The 17,033-nt window shown below is 34.3% G+C and overlaps 1 protein-coding gene across 1 annotated transcript in view; it reads right to left on the reverse strand.

Moving 5' to 3' along the window:
* TLK1 (tousled like kinase 1) overlaps positions 1–17,033 on the reverse strand; it is a 143,444-nt gene that overhangs the window by 56,580 nt on the left and 69,831 nt on the right. Inside the window, exon 3 of the mRNA XM_079135020.1 lies at positions 4,764–4,835. Within this exon, the coding sequence (XP_078991146.1) occupies positions 4,764–4,835 (72 nt within the window). The remainder of the gene's footprint in view (positions 1–4,763; positions 4,836–17,033) is intronic.

Raw genomic sequence — 17,033 nt, forward strand, 5'->3', positions numbered from 1 at the left:
TATAAGTCCATCTACCTTTCTTCAATTAGGAGGAAAGAATGTTACTAGTCCTGCTTGTGACTAATCTTGCCCACCAGGATCTAGATTTCACTCATTCATACCTCTTCCCGAAAAGGTTTTTTGTTTCTCTCTTTAGCACTTTGCTGGTTTCCATCACTGCTCTATAATCCTTTCCTTCCCATATAATTTACCAAGCCTGTTTGACTCTTTTGTGACAATCTGACTTTACTTACTATTCCCTTAGTTCATTTTCTGTTTTTCTTCCCATTGTCTATCCACCTCCATAAAAAGGTACTCCTCTTTTCTCCAGCCCAACTATCTCACTTGCTAATATCTCCAAGCATTACACAGAGAAAGAGAAAAAAGGTGTGTTCATATATAAAAGCAAGTTTTAAACTTTTGGGTCTCAGAACCCCTCTATAACTTAGGTATTATTGAGGACCCCAAAGAGCTTTCATTCATGTGGGTTACAACTATTGGTATTTACCATTTTAGGATTTAAAGCAAGAAATGTTGTAACACTAGAATGCAAAAATTCACAATGCATATATCATCAATGTAATGACATGTACATACAGTCTCTGGAAATTTTCACTGTAAATTCATGAGAAAAATGAAAGGAAAAAAAGTCAAACAATGTCTTAGCATTGTTATAAAAACCATTCTGACCCTGCAGACTCCTTGAAAGAATTTCAGGAACCCCTAGGAATCCTCAGACTACACTTCTGAGATTGTGCTATCTACACCCAACCTTTAGGTAATATATATGGCCAAACACTTCTTAGTCTGAACTTTTTCCTGAATTCCAGATAGCTTCTACTACAGTTATATCCTCATTTGTTCATTACACAGGTATTCAAACTTGATATTACCAGAACTCATTGTCTAGTATGACAAATCTGTTCATCTTCCTTCTGTGTTGTCTATCTCAGTCAAAATAACTAAAGCTAGATACCTTTCAATCTAGCCAGGTATTTTTAATTATCCTATGCTCTTTTTCTTTCCTTTTTTATGCTAATTCAAACTCATCGAATCCTGCTGATTATAATTTTTAAATCTAGTGAAATGTGTGAACTTTAAGAAATGCAAACACTTAATCCAGACCCACTGACTTAAGAATATAAGTAATTCATTTGCATGTTAAAGTTTGAGAGGCATGTGCCTGGGTGGTAACGGGCTTAGTAACTTCTCAGTAGAGAATCTAAAGGAGAAAACAAAGTCCAACAGACAAACTTGAGAAAAGTATACTTAGAAACTCTCTCCAACTTTTTCATCTCAATATTAAAACTTTGGGACTTGGAGTTTTGTAATGAAGGTAGGATTCCTTAACAAAATGATCTAACAACTCAATTCTATCCTCTGCATCACCAAAAGTAAATTGTAAAAGCCTTTTATAATTCTACATTGTCTTTTGTCTCACATTTCAGTGGTTCTCCATCACCTCAAGTCCAAATTCCTTATCATGAAATACAAGGGTCTTCAAAACCTGATCCCTGTTTATCTTCCACTATTTTTGCATATATAGCCTATATTAGAAGTTTGTAAACTATTGGAATCACCTAGGCAGTTTGGTATTTTTAAGCTTCTCAGGTAATCTGAAATGCATGAGGGGCTGAGTCACTGATCTATGTCTGTAACCAAATTGCTTGTATACCTGTATACAAAAGCAAAAGCAGAGCTGGGGATATAGCCCAGTTGGTAGAGTGCTTGCCTCACAAGCACAAGTCCCTGGGTAAAAAAAAAAAAAAAAAAAAGGCAAAAGCACACTCTAGTCCTCTTCTGCCGACCTTTTTATCATATTTTGTTCTTTGGGATGAATTCACAGTTTTTCTTAGTAACTAACTCAACTATCATCTCTTTTTTGAAGGGAGTCCTTTTTGCCTATCTTCTCCTGAAGGGAGATGGAACTGGGAGAAGCCTATCTTTGCTCGCATATTACCTTGTACTTATTTATATGTTATAGCACAGCACACACTGTTCACAAAATGGTGTCTAAATGTCTGTCAATCCTACTAGACACTGATCTTATTTGAAGAAAGGAACTGTATCCTGTTTATCTTTCTATCCTGTACTTGGGCACAGAGACTAAAAGACAACAGATATGCAATAAATGCTTACTGAACACAACACTGAATTTTGGAACCTGTTCAAAAGACCTACAAGTGATGTAAAATAAAGTAAAATTAAAAACAAAAGCACTGACTGCTTACCTACCAGGTGGTTTCATTATTAACAAGAGGAAATCATTTTCATTCTACAATTCTACATTTAGAAATAAGTCAAATTCACATATAAAGTAATTCACATGTAAGAGAAATAATAATTTCAATTGAAGTAGAGTCAACTGACCTAACAGTTACCATCACATGCTTTTCAGTTACAATAGAAGACAGAAAAAGAATTCCGGGTGTCTGAAAAGAATATCAGACAGAAGAATACAAAGTAGAGAAAGGGACATTAGCTAGATAAAAATCACCTGAGAGGGAATCAACAGATAATGTCTAAGCTTTGAACCAAAATAAAATGTACATATGTTTATATTAAAATATGGAAATAAATACCAGGAATAAAAGTTAAAAGAATTAGGATGGGTATGGATGGGTGTTAGAAGACAGCTATTTTTAAAGAAATAAACCCTCTAGTACTATTTGTTCACAAAACCAAAACTACTATTTAAAAAATATAATGGATCAGAAATGGATTACCAAAATAAATGATATCAAGTTAATGGAATACTACATAACTTATAAAAGTTTACTCTCAATCACTTCATTTAACAAACTGTGAATATCTGTATTTTGATATGTATGAAATTTCACCTCAAAGGAGTCAATTAAGGTACCTACTATAAAGGTAAAACCTGGAATTCATTTTCTAGACAAGCAACTTCTTACATGGAAAAACAGAACAAAACAATAATAAAAGTTGATTCTTTATTATGTTAAGGAAAATGTACAATCTGTAGTAATACCCAAAATATTTTGCCACTAGGCTTTTATTAATCTGTAAAAATTCCAGATATAGATCATAGGATGGCAAAAGCCAAAAGATTTTTCAAGATTTTCTGCTGTTGCCCCAAACATCAAAACTTCTACACAAATAAAGCTTTGTACATTCAATGGTTAAGCAAATTGTGTTTCACTGCAAATCAACTATAGTTCTTAAAACAAACAAAACAAAACACCAATACTTTTAAAATGTAGCCTTGGCATTCTCTAAAGGTAAGAGGAATTTTCTTATGGCTAATTTCTCTGGAAGAATTTATTTAGTAACTAAATCTACAACTCATAGGGGCGTATAGATACTTTCAAAGAACATAAAAGAAATAACAGTTACAGGTGATCTAACTTTTTGCTTTAAAAAAAAATCTATCAAAGACACCAGATTTGGTGAATAGAAAAAAAAATCCAAAATTATTTTATTGCCTGCCCTTCATAACACAAAAGACTAGGAAAGAAGAGCATGTTAAATTACTGAATATACCCAATTCTATGAAAATATCAAGAAATGTTCCAAAGACCAGAAAATAAAAAGTAAAAATATTCTTGATACAATGTTTGAAAAACTGTACTTTGACTAGAGCTAAAGCTGCCGCTTTTAAGGACTTAGTATAAGTGTGTTAATTTGAAAAAATCTAAACTGTGATAATCTGGTGCTACAGGGGCTACTAACGCTTACCTCAAGGGAACCTACTGCAGATAAAGTCCCGTCACTTGCACAGTCCTTTCAGCTGCCTGCCAGTTGTCTCTGCGGAAGGGAAAGCCTGATGAGTGAGAACCCTATGCCACACTCCTCTGGAGAGTCCGGGTGCCTGCACAGAACTGCACAACTGTCTACCTAGAGATTCCTAGATGCTTTCAAATAACAAAGGACTAAAAAGATGTTACCACTGAACTTCTCTTTCCACTGAACATTGAAACCAAATGCCAAAAGAGTGCTGACCACCTACCTAATAGTATTAACAAGGTGACAGACAGATCTTTACTAACCCAAGTAGAAGAAAGACTGAAATGAATCAAGCAGAAATTAGTTAACAATGACAGGGAAAATACGGGCACGCACACACACACATCAAAAATTAAGTGACAAGTATATAATCTGAGAGAAAAAGCTATGGCCACAAAATGTGAAATTGTAGCATCAACAAATGAATGCTAAAACACAAATTCCTGTCTACCCATTTTTTAAAAGATGCCATCAAGTATATAACGTTCAAAATGAACTCTACCTTGGATTCAAATCCCTACTTACACTGTGTATTTTCTTAGTGGGGTCAATAAATGGGTATGAGGGGAAGGATTTATCAGATTTTTTTAAATGTGCAAAGTGAAAACTAGCAATATGATTTCATAAGAAATTCTAAAAACAAGATAACAACGTATATCTCTAAGAAAGTACACAAACCCTTACTAGAAATCAAACTTGAGAGAAATACAAAAGTAATAATAGAAAACCATCAAATGCAACATATTTTAAAAAGCACCTTCATCTCAGAATTATGAATAGCTAATAATAGTCTTCCATTAAATATATCTGTATATCACTATGTACAAATTCAGCTATATAACCAAAGAAACAGTATTTTTCTAATATCAAATACAGTCTTCAATCTGAATATTGTTGTTTCATAAGGCAGAAAATATTCCTAAAGAACCTTAAAAGTTCTAACTTTAGCATTAAAATGGAGAAAAAATATCCCTACTTAATTAAAAAGATAACAGCTTTTATTTTAACAGTACCATACTTAAAATGGAAGTACTTACCTCTGATTCTTTGTCACTTAAAGATCCCAAGCTTCCAAAACTGTGATTAGAGCTTTCATTATTTGTTGAGGCCTGTTAAAAATTTTTTAAAAGGTAAAAATTAGTAGTAATTTCTTATAAATATAAAGTACACAATCTATCTTCATAAATGAAAATAAAGTATGACTCTTTTAAGCATGGAAGCCAAGTGAAGTAAAAGTAAGAAATACAAAGCTCTTAACACTGTCAATATCTTGGCAAGTTTTATCAAGCAAATAAAGTTCTGCTATGTTTCAGGAAGTGACTTTATTTTTTAGAATACCAGCTCAAAAACAAAGGAATTGGGCGACTGCTAGGATAACAATATCACTAAAATTAGCACCCCATATAAAAACTAATGTATTATTTGACCTAAAGCATTATTTACACAGTCAGTCCCCTTCATAATTACCAATTCTATCATCTCATACACATCCTTCTGCCCTCCTTCATATTAATGAATTACCCTTGATTTTTTGTTGTTGTTGTTGTTGTTTAAGCTCCTAAAAACCTGATTTACCATTCTGATCATTGCTATGCTCAAGGGTTTCCCTATTTCCTGAAAAATTTTTGAACTGTGACTAACAGAAAGAAAGGAGCTATCATTCTGTAGGATGCCATCTGCTTTATTTTCAATACAGTTTTATGATGTTTATTATTTTGTGAACTTTTTGTGCCATAATTCATTGAATTAATGTCTTCCAGGAGCATTTAAAAAAGAGACCAACAGGTTAAGGCACATATACCAAAAGATAAATTAACTTCCTGTAAGCCAGTTGATATGCTCATGTTTCCTTTCCATTTGTAAGAGTAGTTGCCTATTATTAAAATTAACAGTAATTCTACCTAATAGTAATCCTACTATTAACAAGTTACAAGTTGGCCTATAATCATCCTTGGATAAATTTTCAAATTGACAACTACAAACATGTTCACTACTACGCTGGACACAGTAAAGGCTGTTTTCAACATAGGACAGCACTTGAAATGCTTAAGATTTAAGGAATACTTGGAAAAAGTTATAATCCAATTAGGGCAAGTTTGTCAAAACTGAAAAAATTATAACATCAACTGCAATTAAATGATAAATTAGAAAGATTCTGAACAATGGAAGCAGTGACAAAGTTTTTGAGCATCCATGGGAAAAACAAACAAACAAAAAAAACCAACTAAATAGTAAATCAAAAACCCCAGAGTCAACATTTACAACAACACTAGGGGACAAGAATTTCCATAAATCCCTAGTAAAACGGTAGGTGGAGAAAAATCACCAAGAACCACAAGACTTGCATGGAATCATTATTTGCATGGGAAGAAGCAAAAAGAAACATGTCTGCCAGAACTGAGAACAAGATAGTCCCCAAACCGCAAAGAACTCATCAAAACCAACAGTCAACCTTGAGTACTGAAACTATACTTGGAAGGGTTTTGCCCTTTTAAATCGTGACTAAATGCAAAGAGTTCACCTTGCAGTCTCAGTTTAAGAAGTTGAAACAGTCTCTCCTTTACAAACTCTTGAAACAGACCATTCCATGACAGGGAGGTATAATGAGTATAAATCAATGGATACAGAATTAAAATTAAGCACCACAGGTACAACTGCAATAAAAGTGAGGAAGAAAAGCCACCCTGAACCACAACTTAGTATACAGGACATCCAATTTCACAAAAAGTAAGCAACAGAAAATGATGTTGGTTAGCCCAATAAAGTTGTGATAAGAAAAAGGAATAAGGTATAGAATAACATTCTAACAATAAAAACAAACCAGAAACACACACCTAAAAAATAGGTGAAGATTATAACCTACTATTTTCAAAATGAGACAAAGGACATTACAAAAATGATTCAAGCAAGAAAGAAAAATATTACACTGAATCCATAGATAATTTTAAGAAATCAGCATAACACTGTCTTCCAAATCATAAACTTTAAACCTCTCATTCAGTTAGAGCTTTTGATTTCTCTGCATTGTGCAGTTTTTAGTGACAATGTCTTGAGTATCTTCTGTCAGATTACTAATTATTTTGTATTTTTTATACTGCTACACATGTTCAGTTTCCATTTGTTGTTGCTGACATATACAAATGTAACTAATTTTAGTACATGGTTTATATACAATGACCCTGATTAATTTTAGTTTTATTCATAGATTCTTTGTGATTTTTTTCTATGTTACAATCACATTGTGGTTACACGACTGTGTTTAGTTAGTGAAAATTCATCAAGTGATATACTTATGAGCTGGGGATTTGGCTAAGTTGTAGGGTACTTGTCTAGTATGCATGAGGCCCCAGGTACAGTCCCCTATACAATAGTATCAACAACAAAAATATACCTTTGATATGTACATTGCTCTATATGTACTGAAGAGAACTACTTATGAGCTCTGCAATTTACCTAAATGGTTTCACTACTGATATAAAAATCTTCATATTTTAGCATAAGGCATTTCTTGTAAAAATCATTTATTTAAAAAGGTTGATAATTTCAGTATTGATTCCTTAGAGAACATAATTGTAATAGTTTTTCATAGATAAGTACCCATTTATTCTTTATGTAATAAGGACTTTTTAAAATTATAGATGGACACAATATTTATTTATTTTTATGTGGTGCTGAGGATGGAACCCAGTGCCTCACACATGCTTGGCAAGTGCTTTACCACTGGGTTATAACCACAGCACGCCCCCCTCCCATTTATTCTTAATCTTAGCTTCTGTGCATCAGAATTAATTTAGAAATGCTTTTCCTAATTCCAATGTAACTACTTTAAAAATTATTTTTTCTTTTTAATTAACACGTAATAATTGCACATGTTTATGGAGTACAGTGTTATATTTCAAAATGTACACAATATGTATTGATCAAATCAGGGTAATTAGTATTTTTATTTCCTTATCATTTCTTCTAGCTCCTCTCTCCCAGTTCCCTTTTTTTTTCTTCTTCTTCTTCTTCTTCTTTCTTTTTCTCTTATTTGATACTGGGGATTGAACCCAGGGGCACTTTACCACTGAGCTATATCCCCAGCCTTTTAAATTTTGAGACAGGGTCTCACTAAGTTGCTTAGGGTCTTGCTAAATTGTTGAGGCTGGCGTTGAACTTGCAATCCTTCTGCCTCAGCCTCTGGAGCCACTGGGATTAGAGGCATGCACCACTTTGCCTGGCATTCTTCTAGTTCTTTACAAATATATAAGGTTATTGTAACTACAGTTGCCCTACTGCTACTAAAATGTGTTCCTCCTATCTAACTGAATTGTGATATGCGTTATCCAACCTCCCCAACTACTTAGCCTCTAGCAATGCTACTCTCTAACATTTTGGGATCAACATTTTTCGCTACCACATAAGAGAGAGAATGTTTGTTTTCTGTGTATCTTCTAGTTCCATCTAATTTTCCTGAAAATGACTGGATTTCATTTTTTTAATAGGTAAATAATACTTCATTACGTGTACGTGTGTTCCATTTTCCTTAACTATTTATCTGTCAATGGACACGTTAGCTGATTCCACATCCTGGTTATTGTAAATAGTGCTGCAAAACACATGGGTGTGTAGGTATCTCTTTCACATGCTGATTTAATTTTCTTTGGATTTTTACTATTAGTGGGATAGCTGGTAGATATATGTTTAGTTTTATGAGGTGCTGTGGTTTAGATGTGAGGTGTCCCTCAAAAGATCACATGTGAGGCAATGCAAGAGGTTTGCAGAAGAAATGACTGGGTTATAGCCTTAACCTAATCAGTGGATTAATTCCTGATGGGATTAACTGAGTGGTAACTAGAGGCAGGTGGGATGTGGTAGAGGAAGTGGTTCACCAGGGGTGTGGCTATGGGTATATATTTTGTAACTGAAGAGTAGAGACTCTCTTCACTACTGATCACCAAGTGAGCTGCTTCCCTCTGCCACATTCTTCCCATACAATGTTCTGCCTTACCTTAAGCCACGCGGAATGGAGACTGCTGTCTATGGATTGAGACTTCTGAAACTGTGAGCCTTCAAATAAACTTTTCCTCCTAAAATTGTTCTGTTCAGATCTTTTAGTCACAGAAGAAAAAAGTTGACTAGAACAAGAGAAATCTCCATATAGTTCCCCATAATGGCCATGCTAATCAGTAAGAGTTTTCTCTCCTATTCACATTCTTGCCAACATTTGTTATTTTCCTTTTTAAATAACAGTCACTGTTATGAGGGTAAGATGATACTCATTGTGGTTCTGGTTTGCAATTCCCTGATGGCCAGTGATGTATAATCCTATAAGGTTTTCATTGGTAATCTGGCCAAGAGTATGGTGAAAAGAACAATCTTTAAACTAGCAGATACGATTTTTTTTTTTACTGAAACTACTAAAATTAACATTTAAAATTCTGTTGCACTAGCCACATTTTAAGTCCTCAGTAGCCATCTGCAGCTAGTAGCAAACAGCAAAACAGGCCATAAAGATATAAAACAGGGCCACCATTCTAGAAATTTCTGTTGGACAGAGTTGCTATAGACCAGGGGTCAGAAAACTACGTAGCTCTCCATCTATTTTTACAAATAAAATTTTATTGGAACATAGCCACACTCATTTGATTACATATAGTTTATGGTTATTTTAGTGCTCTGACAGCAGAACTGACAAGAACAATTGTGAAAAAGACCATATGTTGTACAGATATTAACTACTTGGACTACAGAGAAAAAGTTATACACCTTTGCTACAGAACATACCAAAAAAATAAAACAAAAAAACCCCCCAAAAAACCAAAAAACCAACAAAACAAAACATCATGTAGGGGTGTGCATGTGTGAGAAGAATGAGAATGCTTTAACAGTTAAGAGTGCAATGCTATATTTCACCAACAGATGCCTCCACCTAACCAGATATAATCCAGTGTAAAAATTCCTTGCTTCCCTAAAAAAGCAGTCTTAAATCAAATTTGAAATTCAAGTCTTATGATACAAAACACAGTGAACACGTCCCATTTTAGGTGCTCACCATTCATTCCAAGTTCAAGATAGCACCACAGTTTCCTTCTGGAAGACTATAGATCAATTTGCCTAACTACCCTTCTTTCATATACTCTCCACCCATTCCTATAGCCAAGAAACCAAAGGGAAAGCACAAAACCAGTACTCAAATAATCAACTCTCTCCCCTAGAACTTTGGGTCTTGAAAGTGATATAATACAGAGGGAGGGATGGGGGAGAGGAAAGTGAGATAGAATAAGAGTCAGAGAGTATGAGTGTGTGTGTGTGTGTGTGTGTGTGTGTGTGTGTGTGTGTGAGAGAGAGAGAGAGAGAGAGAGAGGGAGAGAGAGAGAGAGAGAGAGAAAATGTACGTTTGAATCCAGTGGAGATACAGAAGCAGAATGTGAGCATTTCCTGCTGCCTAGACACCCAGAGTTGCCCCAGATTCCTCTTTAAGTCTGGTTTTCCCAGCCTCTGAACCATTCTGTGAATTGCTCAATATCCTACCAATATCTTCCCTTCTTGTTTAAGGTAGCTAGAGTTGGTTTCTTTTTTTGCAAATGAAGTCCAATAATTAATATAAAATGTGAACAATTTAACAATGGTTGGCAGAAAATATGGAATGAAATGAAGTGGAAAATAAAATCACTATCTTAAAAACTAGATAATTTGTCCATCTATAACATTTCATTTTACCAAATACTTTGACTAGGATGAGCTCTAGGGTAAAATAGGCTTAAGTTTTGATCTCTACCCACAATTTCAATCAGCACCACCATAATTCTGGTTTCTGATTCTTTTCAAGTTGCCTATTATTCATCCATTATTCTGTCCTTAGCTCTCTGTTGTCAATTAATTTAAATATTAATTCAGGAGTTTAAATTTTAGTTTGCATCCATGAGTACACAGGCATAGTCAGTGGTATGTTCCATCTCTGAAAACATCTTTAGTTCACTAATACTCCAAAACATTCACTATATGCCAGTGGGAATGTCATATTTTAACAGAATTTGAAATGTAGATTTAACCTACAAACTATTAAGATTTAACCTACAAACTATTAACTCTTAAGGACAACATGATCAACATGTGAAACCAAGATATGTCCAACTGCAAGTTATTCAACTACACTTGCTCTTCTCTGGCCATTACTAGAATTATTATAAGGTATTTGAGATAGGGATTGTGTTCTCTGTATGTAAACCAAGGATATTAAATGAAACTTTACACATGAGTACTTTAAAATACATGCTGGGTGAGCTGGAGATGTAGCTCAAAGGTAGACAACTTGCCTACCATGTCTGAGGTTCTGGATTTAACACTGAGCACTGGAAAAATAAAAAATAAAAAAGCTGAGGGAATGAAGCAAGTGGGTGTTTTACTTTGTTTTTCATGTGATGTTATCAGCTCAGCAGTAAGTAAATTAGTAAACCAAACAAACACTGGTCCTATTTTCAGTTCAAAATGGCTTGTTGGATCTCACTAGGGGCATAAGATATCACTAGGGGCACAAATATTAAAGCAAGTTCAGAAAGGCTACATGAGCCATGGGAACTTCAGGTGGAATTCAAATATTTTCCCCACTTTTCTTTAGAATACATCCAAGTCTCAAATCTAGTCTTCTAATTGCCTCAGTCTCCAAAGTTTTCCAAAACAGAATTAGAATCAGGGTATACTATTTTGATTTCTTAAAGTTATTTTACCCCCAAAATTGAGCAACTGAGATATACCACAGTCCCTTGACCTAAAGATCTTAGCAGTCTGGTGAAAAGTAAATTAACACGTGATGGGGCAATTTCTGTTCTGGTATATAGATTATCAATGGAAGGACACAGGTTTGCAAATTTGGATTTGGGCAATCAGGTGGAAAGAAGTAGTCAGAGAAACATCTGACCCTTGACATTTAAACAGCAATGAATCTGACAAGGGTATGTGAAGCAAAGTAAACTGCATGTTCAACAGAAAAAAGATGTGACAAACTATGCTCATTATGGAACCACTGGTGGACTGTTACAACTAAAGAAAAGTATGAGTATAAAGAAAAGATGAAGGGTGGGGCATAAAATTGGGCCACAGGGATAAGGCAGTAATCAGAAAGGCCTTATAAGGCTAAATATTTTGAGCCTAAAAACTGTGTGAAACCATTTAAAAATTTCTAAGCAAAATAGTAAGTAATCAGATATGCCTTTTAGAAAAAGCAAACTGGGAAGATACCTTCCAAACTCACTCTCTTTCCCTCTGGAGAGAATTCAACATTCACATAAACCAGCAGCTGTGATGCACATACTTTCTTTCTCTTTGGGGGTGTGGGTACAGGATGGAGGTGGATAATAAAGGTTAATAAAGGATCAGTGGACCCTGAAAGTGACTCTATACATAATTAGGCAGCTTTTTAAAATTTTTATTTATTTTTTTGTTGGTGCTGGAGATTGAACCCAGGATCTTGCAAATTCTAAGCAAGCACTCTTACTACTGAGCTACATCCACAACCACGGACAGCTTAATGTCCCTGTTAACAATGCTGGGAGAACCAATAATATAGAACAAGGAAATAGGAATAGCCCCAACCTTTTGGACAAATATATTGTTAAAAATGTCAATTCCATGGGCTGGGGAGATAGCTCAGCTGGTAGAGTGCTTGCCTCGCAAGCACAAGACCCTGAGTTCGATCCCCAGTACCACAAAAATATAAAAATAAAAAAAAATAAAAATAAAAAAATAAAAATGTCAATTCCAGGGCCACATAAAGGTAGATCTGATGGCAAACCTGAGTTTATCACTTCTGCATACAGTACATATACAGAATCCTAAGGGATCCCCAAAACAACAAATAGCAACTACAAAACTGTGAGAGCTAATGGTTCAGCAAAGTTGCAGGACACAAGATCAACACACGAAATTCTATTGTATTTGCGTACAACATCAATGAAGAATCTGAAAGTGAAATTAGGAAAACAATTCCATTTACAATTCCATCAAAAAGAAGAAACTACTTAGGAATAAACAAAACAAAATGCAAAACTGGTAAACTAAAAACCATAAAATATCCTTGAAAGAAAATAAAATATAAATAAATGTAAAAACATTTGTGCTCATAGATTAGAACACTTAATATTATCAAGAGGGCAATACTCGCCAAATTAACTGCCAAGTCTCATCAAAATCCCAGTTGTCTTTCTGCAGATAACATGTTTAGCAATTCTGATCCTAAAAGTCAGAAGTCCAAGGACTGGACAACCCAAAACAATCTTGAAAAAGAACAAAATTGGCAGACAGACTACAGTTTTGAAACTTTCTACAAAGCTATATTACATAGTTTGGTATGGCATAAGGACAGAAATACGCATCAGTAGAATCCAGAAATAAATCCATACATATATGATTCATAGGCTTTTCAACAAATGATTCTGAAATTAATTGGCTAACCACATGCACAAGAATGAATATGAACTCCCTTCCTCCTAAATATACACAAATGAACTCAAAATGGATCAAAGATCTTAATATAAGAACTAGAACTATATATGGCTTAAGAAAACACAGGTATACATCTATGAGACCCTGGATTAGGCAATGTTTCTTACATATGATGTGCATAGAATTAGGGAAAAACCTGCAAATCATTTATTTGATAAGGGTCTTGTATCCACTATGTACAAATAATCCTTAGAACTCAAGAGTTAATAACCAAATTTTAAAATGGGTAGATTTTTAACATATACCTCACTAAAGGAGATATATGAACAATAAGTACACAAAAATAAAAGAAGTTCAACATTATCCATCATTAAGGAAATGTAAATCAAAACACAATGAAATACTTTACACACCACTCAGAATGGCTATGATAAAAAAAATTAACGAGCACTGGCAAGGATGTGGAGAAACTAGAATTGCTCATGCATTGCTGATGGAAATGTAAAATGGTAGAACTATTTTGAAAAAGTTTGACAGTTTCTCAACATATTAAACACAGAGTCACTGTACAAATTAGCATTCCATTCCTGCCTATATACCCAAGAGAGCTAAAACATACTTCTACACAAAAACTAACAGAGTGTACCTAACAGTTCATAACATTTTTGTCAAAAAATGCCAACAACCCAAATGTCCACTAACTCATAAGTGGGTCAATAATATATAGCACATCCATACAATGGAATATTCAGTCATAGAGAAGAACAAGTACTGATTACGTACTACCGCATTCATGAACCATGAAAACCTTAAGCCAGGTGAAAAAAGCCAGACACAATGTTACATATTATGTAACTGCACTGATATAACCTATCCATAATAGGAAAATCTAGAGAGACAAAAAGTAAACTAATACATGCCAGGAACTAGAGTATAAAGTTGAACAGGGGAGCTGCTACTAATGCCTATCGGTTTCATTTTGGGGGCGGGGAAAACATTCTGGAATTTGACAATAGTGATATGTGAACAACTATGTATATATTAAAAAAACACTGAATGCATACTTGAAATGGGTCAATTTTATGGTACAGTAATTATCTTTCAGTACAAAAAGATTATAAAAGTTCAAATTACTGGAGAGAAAAGAGCATGAAAGAAAAAAAAGCTTGACAAAATACAGTATACAGTATGTATCAGGGCCAGCCTCAGCATCAATCATCTTTCAACCGTGTTTGCAGCTGCTACTCACTCTCTAATGCCAGTGCAGCCTTTAGCTCATTCATGGAGCTCTAGCTGAAGAAGGGGGCTACATAAGGAGGTGTCAATATCATGGCTCACACACAGCAGACTCCCCCTCAAATCAACAGGATGGTAAAGCACTCAGGAAGCAATCAGCAACTAAAGTCACTTCCAAAAATACCCTCTCTACCGGATAGATGACGAAATCTCATCACAAGGCTGGGAAGTGCGGTACTTTGTGACATCTGACAGTATCAAAAATCCACTGAACTTATGATTCATAAACTCCCCCATTCCAGTGTCTGTTGTGAGAAATTACTCAAGTCTTCAAAAGAGATCTGCACTTCCAGAACAGTTACTGCTGCTTTGCAGGAGTCAAATGAAGCCTATCTGGTTGGCCTTTTTGAACAAACCAATCTGTGTGCTATTCATAACAAATGTGTAACAATTATGCCAGCACACGTCGCATACATGGAGGATGTGCCTAGGAATTCACTATGAAGGGAAATATTTCATTCTCAAAAAAAATTTAAAAAAAATTTTTTTCCCATTTTTGTTACTTTGGAACATCAGATATTTTCCCCAATGGGGTCAAAAGGTACTTACTTTAAGTATATAATTTCAAGAGGGAAAATAGGGGACAGAAATCAGATATTGGCAGTTTTCCCATTTTCATTTGTGTTTGAATTTTTTATGTAAATGCATGAACATAAAGCATTAATGCAAGTCAGAATGTATCAGGAAACAAGTTTCGGCAATTTGACTGCATAACAATTATAAATAAATCCATTAAATTTTTCTGGACAATTTCAGCACATAAATTTTTTTAAACAAGTAAATTTTTGATTGACAAACAACAAAAAAATGCAGCTGTATATAACTATTTATATGAACATTCAAATAAATATGTACACATGCAAATACACACAGTTTTCAAAACAGAAAAAGAACTGTTTTAAATTAATTTTTAAATAGGCAATGTAAACAAGCTACCTTAGTTTATTTCTGAGTATCTTTGTAAAGTCTCTCTATGTCTACACAAGCAAATTAAATATATCTTCTTTGGTTCCTCACTTCTTACTCAAAGTTGGTTTTATACAGAGTGCCCTGCAATACACATTTTTCTCTTAATACATCTTGAAGAACTTCCAACTCAACAAAAAGATAGTTTCGTCATGTCTTTTTTCCTAGCTATTTCCTTTCTTCAAACAAGTAATCTACTGTTTATGCCATATTTCAATAAATCCTTTATGATCCTGCCACAGAAGAGGAAAAATTTATTTTGTTGGCACCAGAGTTTCCCCTTTTTCTGATTCATTTATTTTCATTTTTGATTCTATAAACAGTACATTAACTTATAACAATTTTTAGTCTTTTAAGTTTAAACTGTATGCAGTAACTTCTCACTATTAACATAAGAAAATATATCTTCCACTTAGCTTCTTCCCCAAAGTGACAGCTACGTGGAAACTTTACATCATTACAGTTGGTAACGTTTATTTTTACCTTCTATCTATGTAACCTTACAAGGCCACAAACTCATGCCACAAGGGTCTGGCAAGTAAAATTAACAGAAGTAAGCTTGGGTAGAAACAAAAGTGTGAATGATACAATAAAAGTCTTCTCTCCAGTTGTTTCTTACTACTTGCTGTAAACACTGAATTAATAAGGAACCATTGCCCTTAGGGTAAATAAAGAGTTTCTGCAAACTTCTGGACAAAATTTGGTCTATCAATCAATACATAACCTTTTTTATGTATTTAGGTTTAAAGACACTTTATTTAATATATTTTGTTGATTCACTAACAATTATCTTATGACCAATAGCACTATAATTTCTGAACAAAGCTTATCAATATATGTATTTCTTCTGTGAAGCACATCACAACCTTCTTGTACTTCTGAATACTAGGAAGTAGTTCTGAACTATGTTTGGGGGTCATTTTAAACAGTGAAACCAATAACAAAAGTGTGAAAAACATAGCACTAAATAAACTGGGAAAAGAATTTAGCATGAAAGCTTAAAAAAGAGTGTCAATTTGGCCAGGTGCAGGGACATATGCCTGCAATTCCAGTGGCTCGAGAGGCTGAGGCAGGAGGATCTCGAATTTGAAGCCAACTTCAGCAATTTATCAAGGCACTAAGCAATTTGGCGAGACCCTGTCTCTAAATAAAATAGAAAAAAGGGCTGGGGGGTGTGGCTCAGTAGTTAAGTACCCCTTCATTCAATCCCTATTATCAAAAAAGAAAAAAAAAAGTGTCAATTTGTTCAGCCTCAGAGGACTTAAATTTTTCACCTCTCTGCATAGGTACAGGCTCTTAGATAACCACAAAAGCAAAGAGTTTTACTTTTTAAGTAGTAAACAAATTTGAGCAAGTAGGTGAATTTGAAAATATGGAATCCTCAAATAATGAGAGCTGACTCTGTAGAGAGGAAGGGAGTATATTCATCAAATCAAGCTTATCGATTATATTATGCAAATCCTACAGTCTTGCTCATTTATTTGAATAGTCTAAATCTAAAAGAATTATATTTAAATCCTTCATTATAATTGTCTTAACAAATCCACTATATATTTCCAGAACTGTTTAGCATGTAAAAATTTACAACTATCACAACTTCTTTGTGAATCTTTAATCCATAA

The sequence above is a fragment of the Sciurus vulgaris genome (genome assembly GCF_902686455.1).
Source record: "Sciurus vulgaris genome assembly, chromosome: 3".
NCBI classification, from domain to species: Eukaryota; Metazoa; Chordata; class Mammalia; order Rodentia; family Sciuridae; genus Sciurus; species Sciurus vulgaris.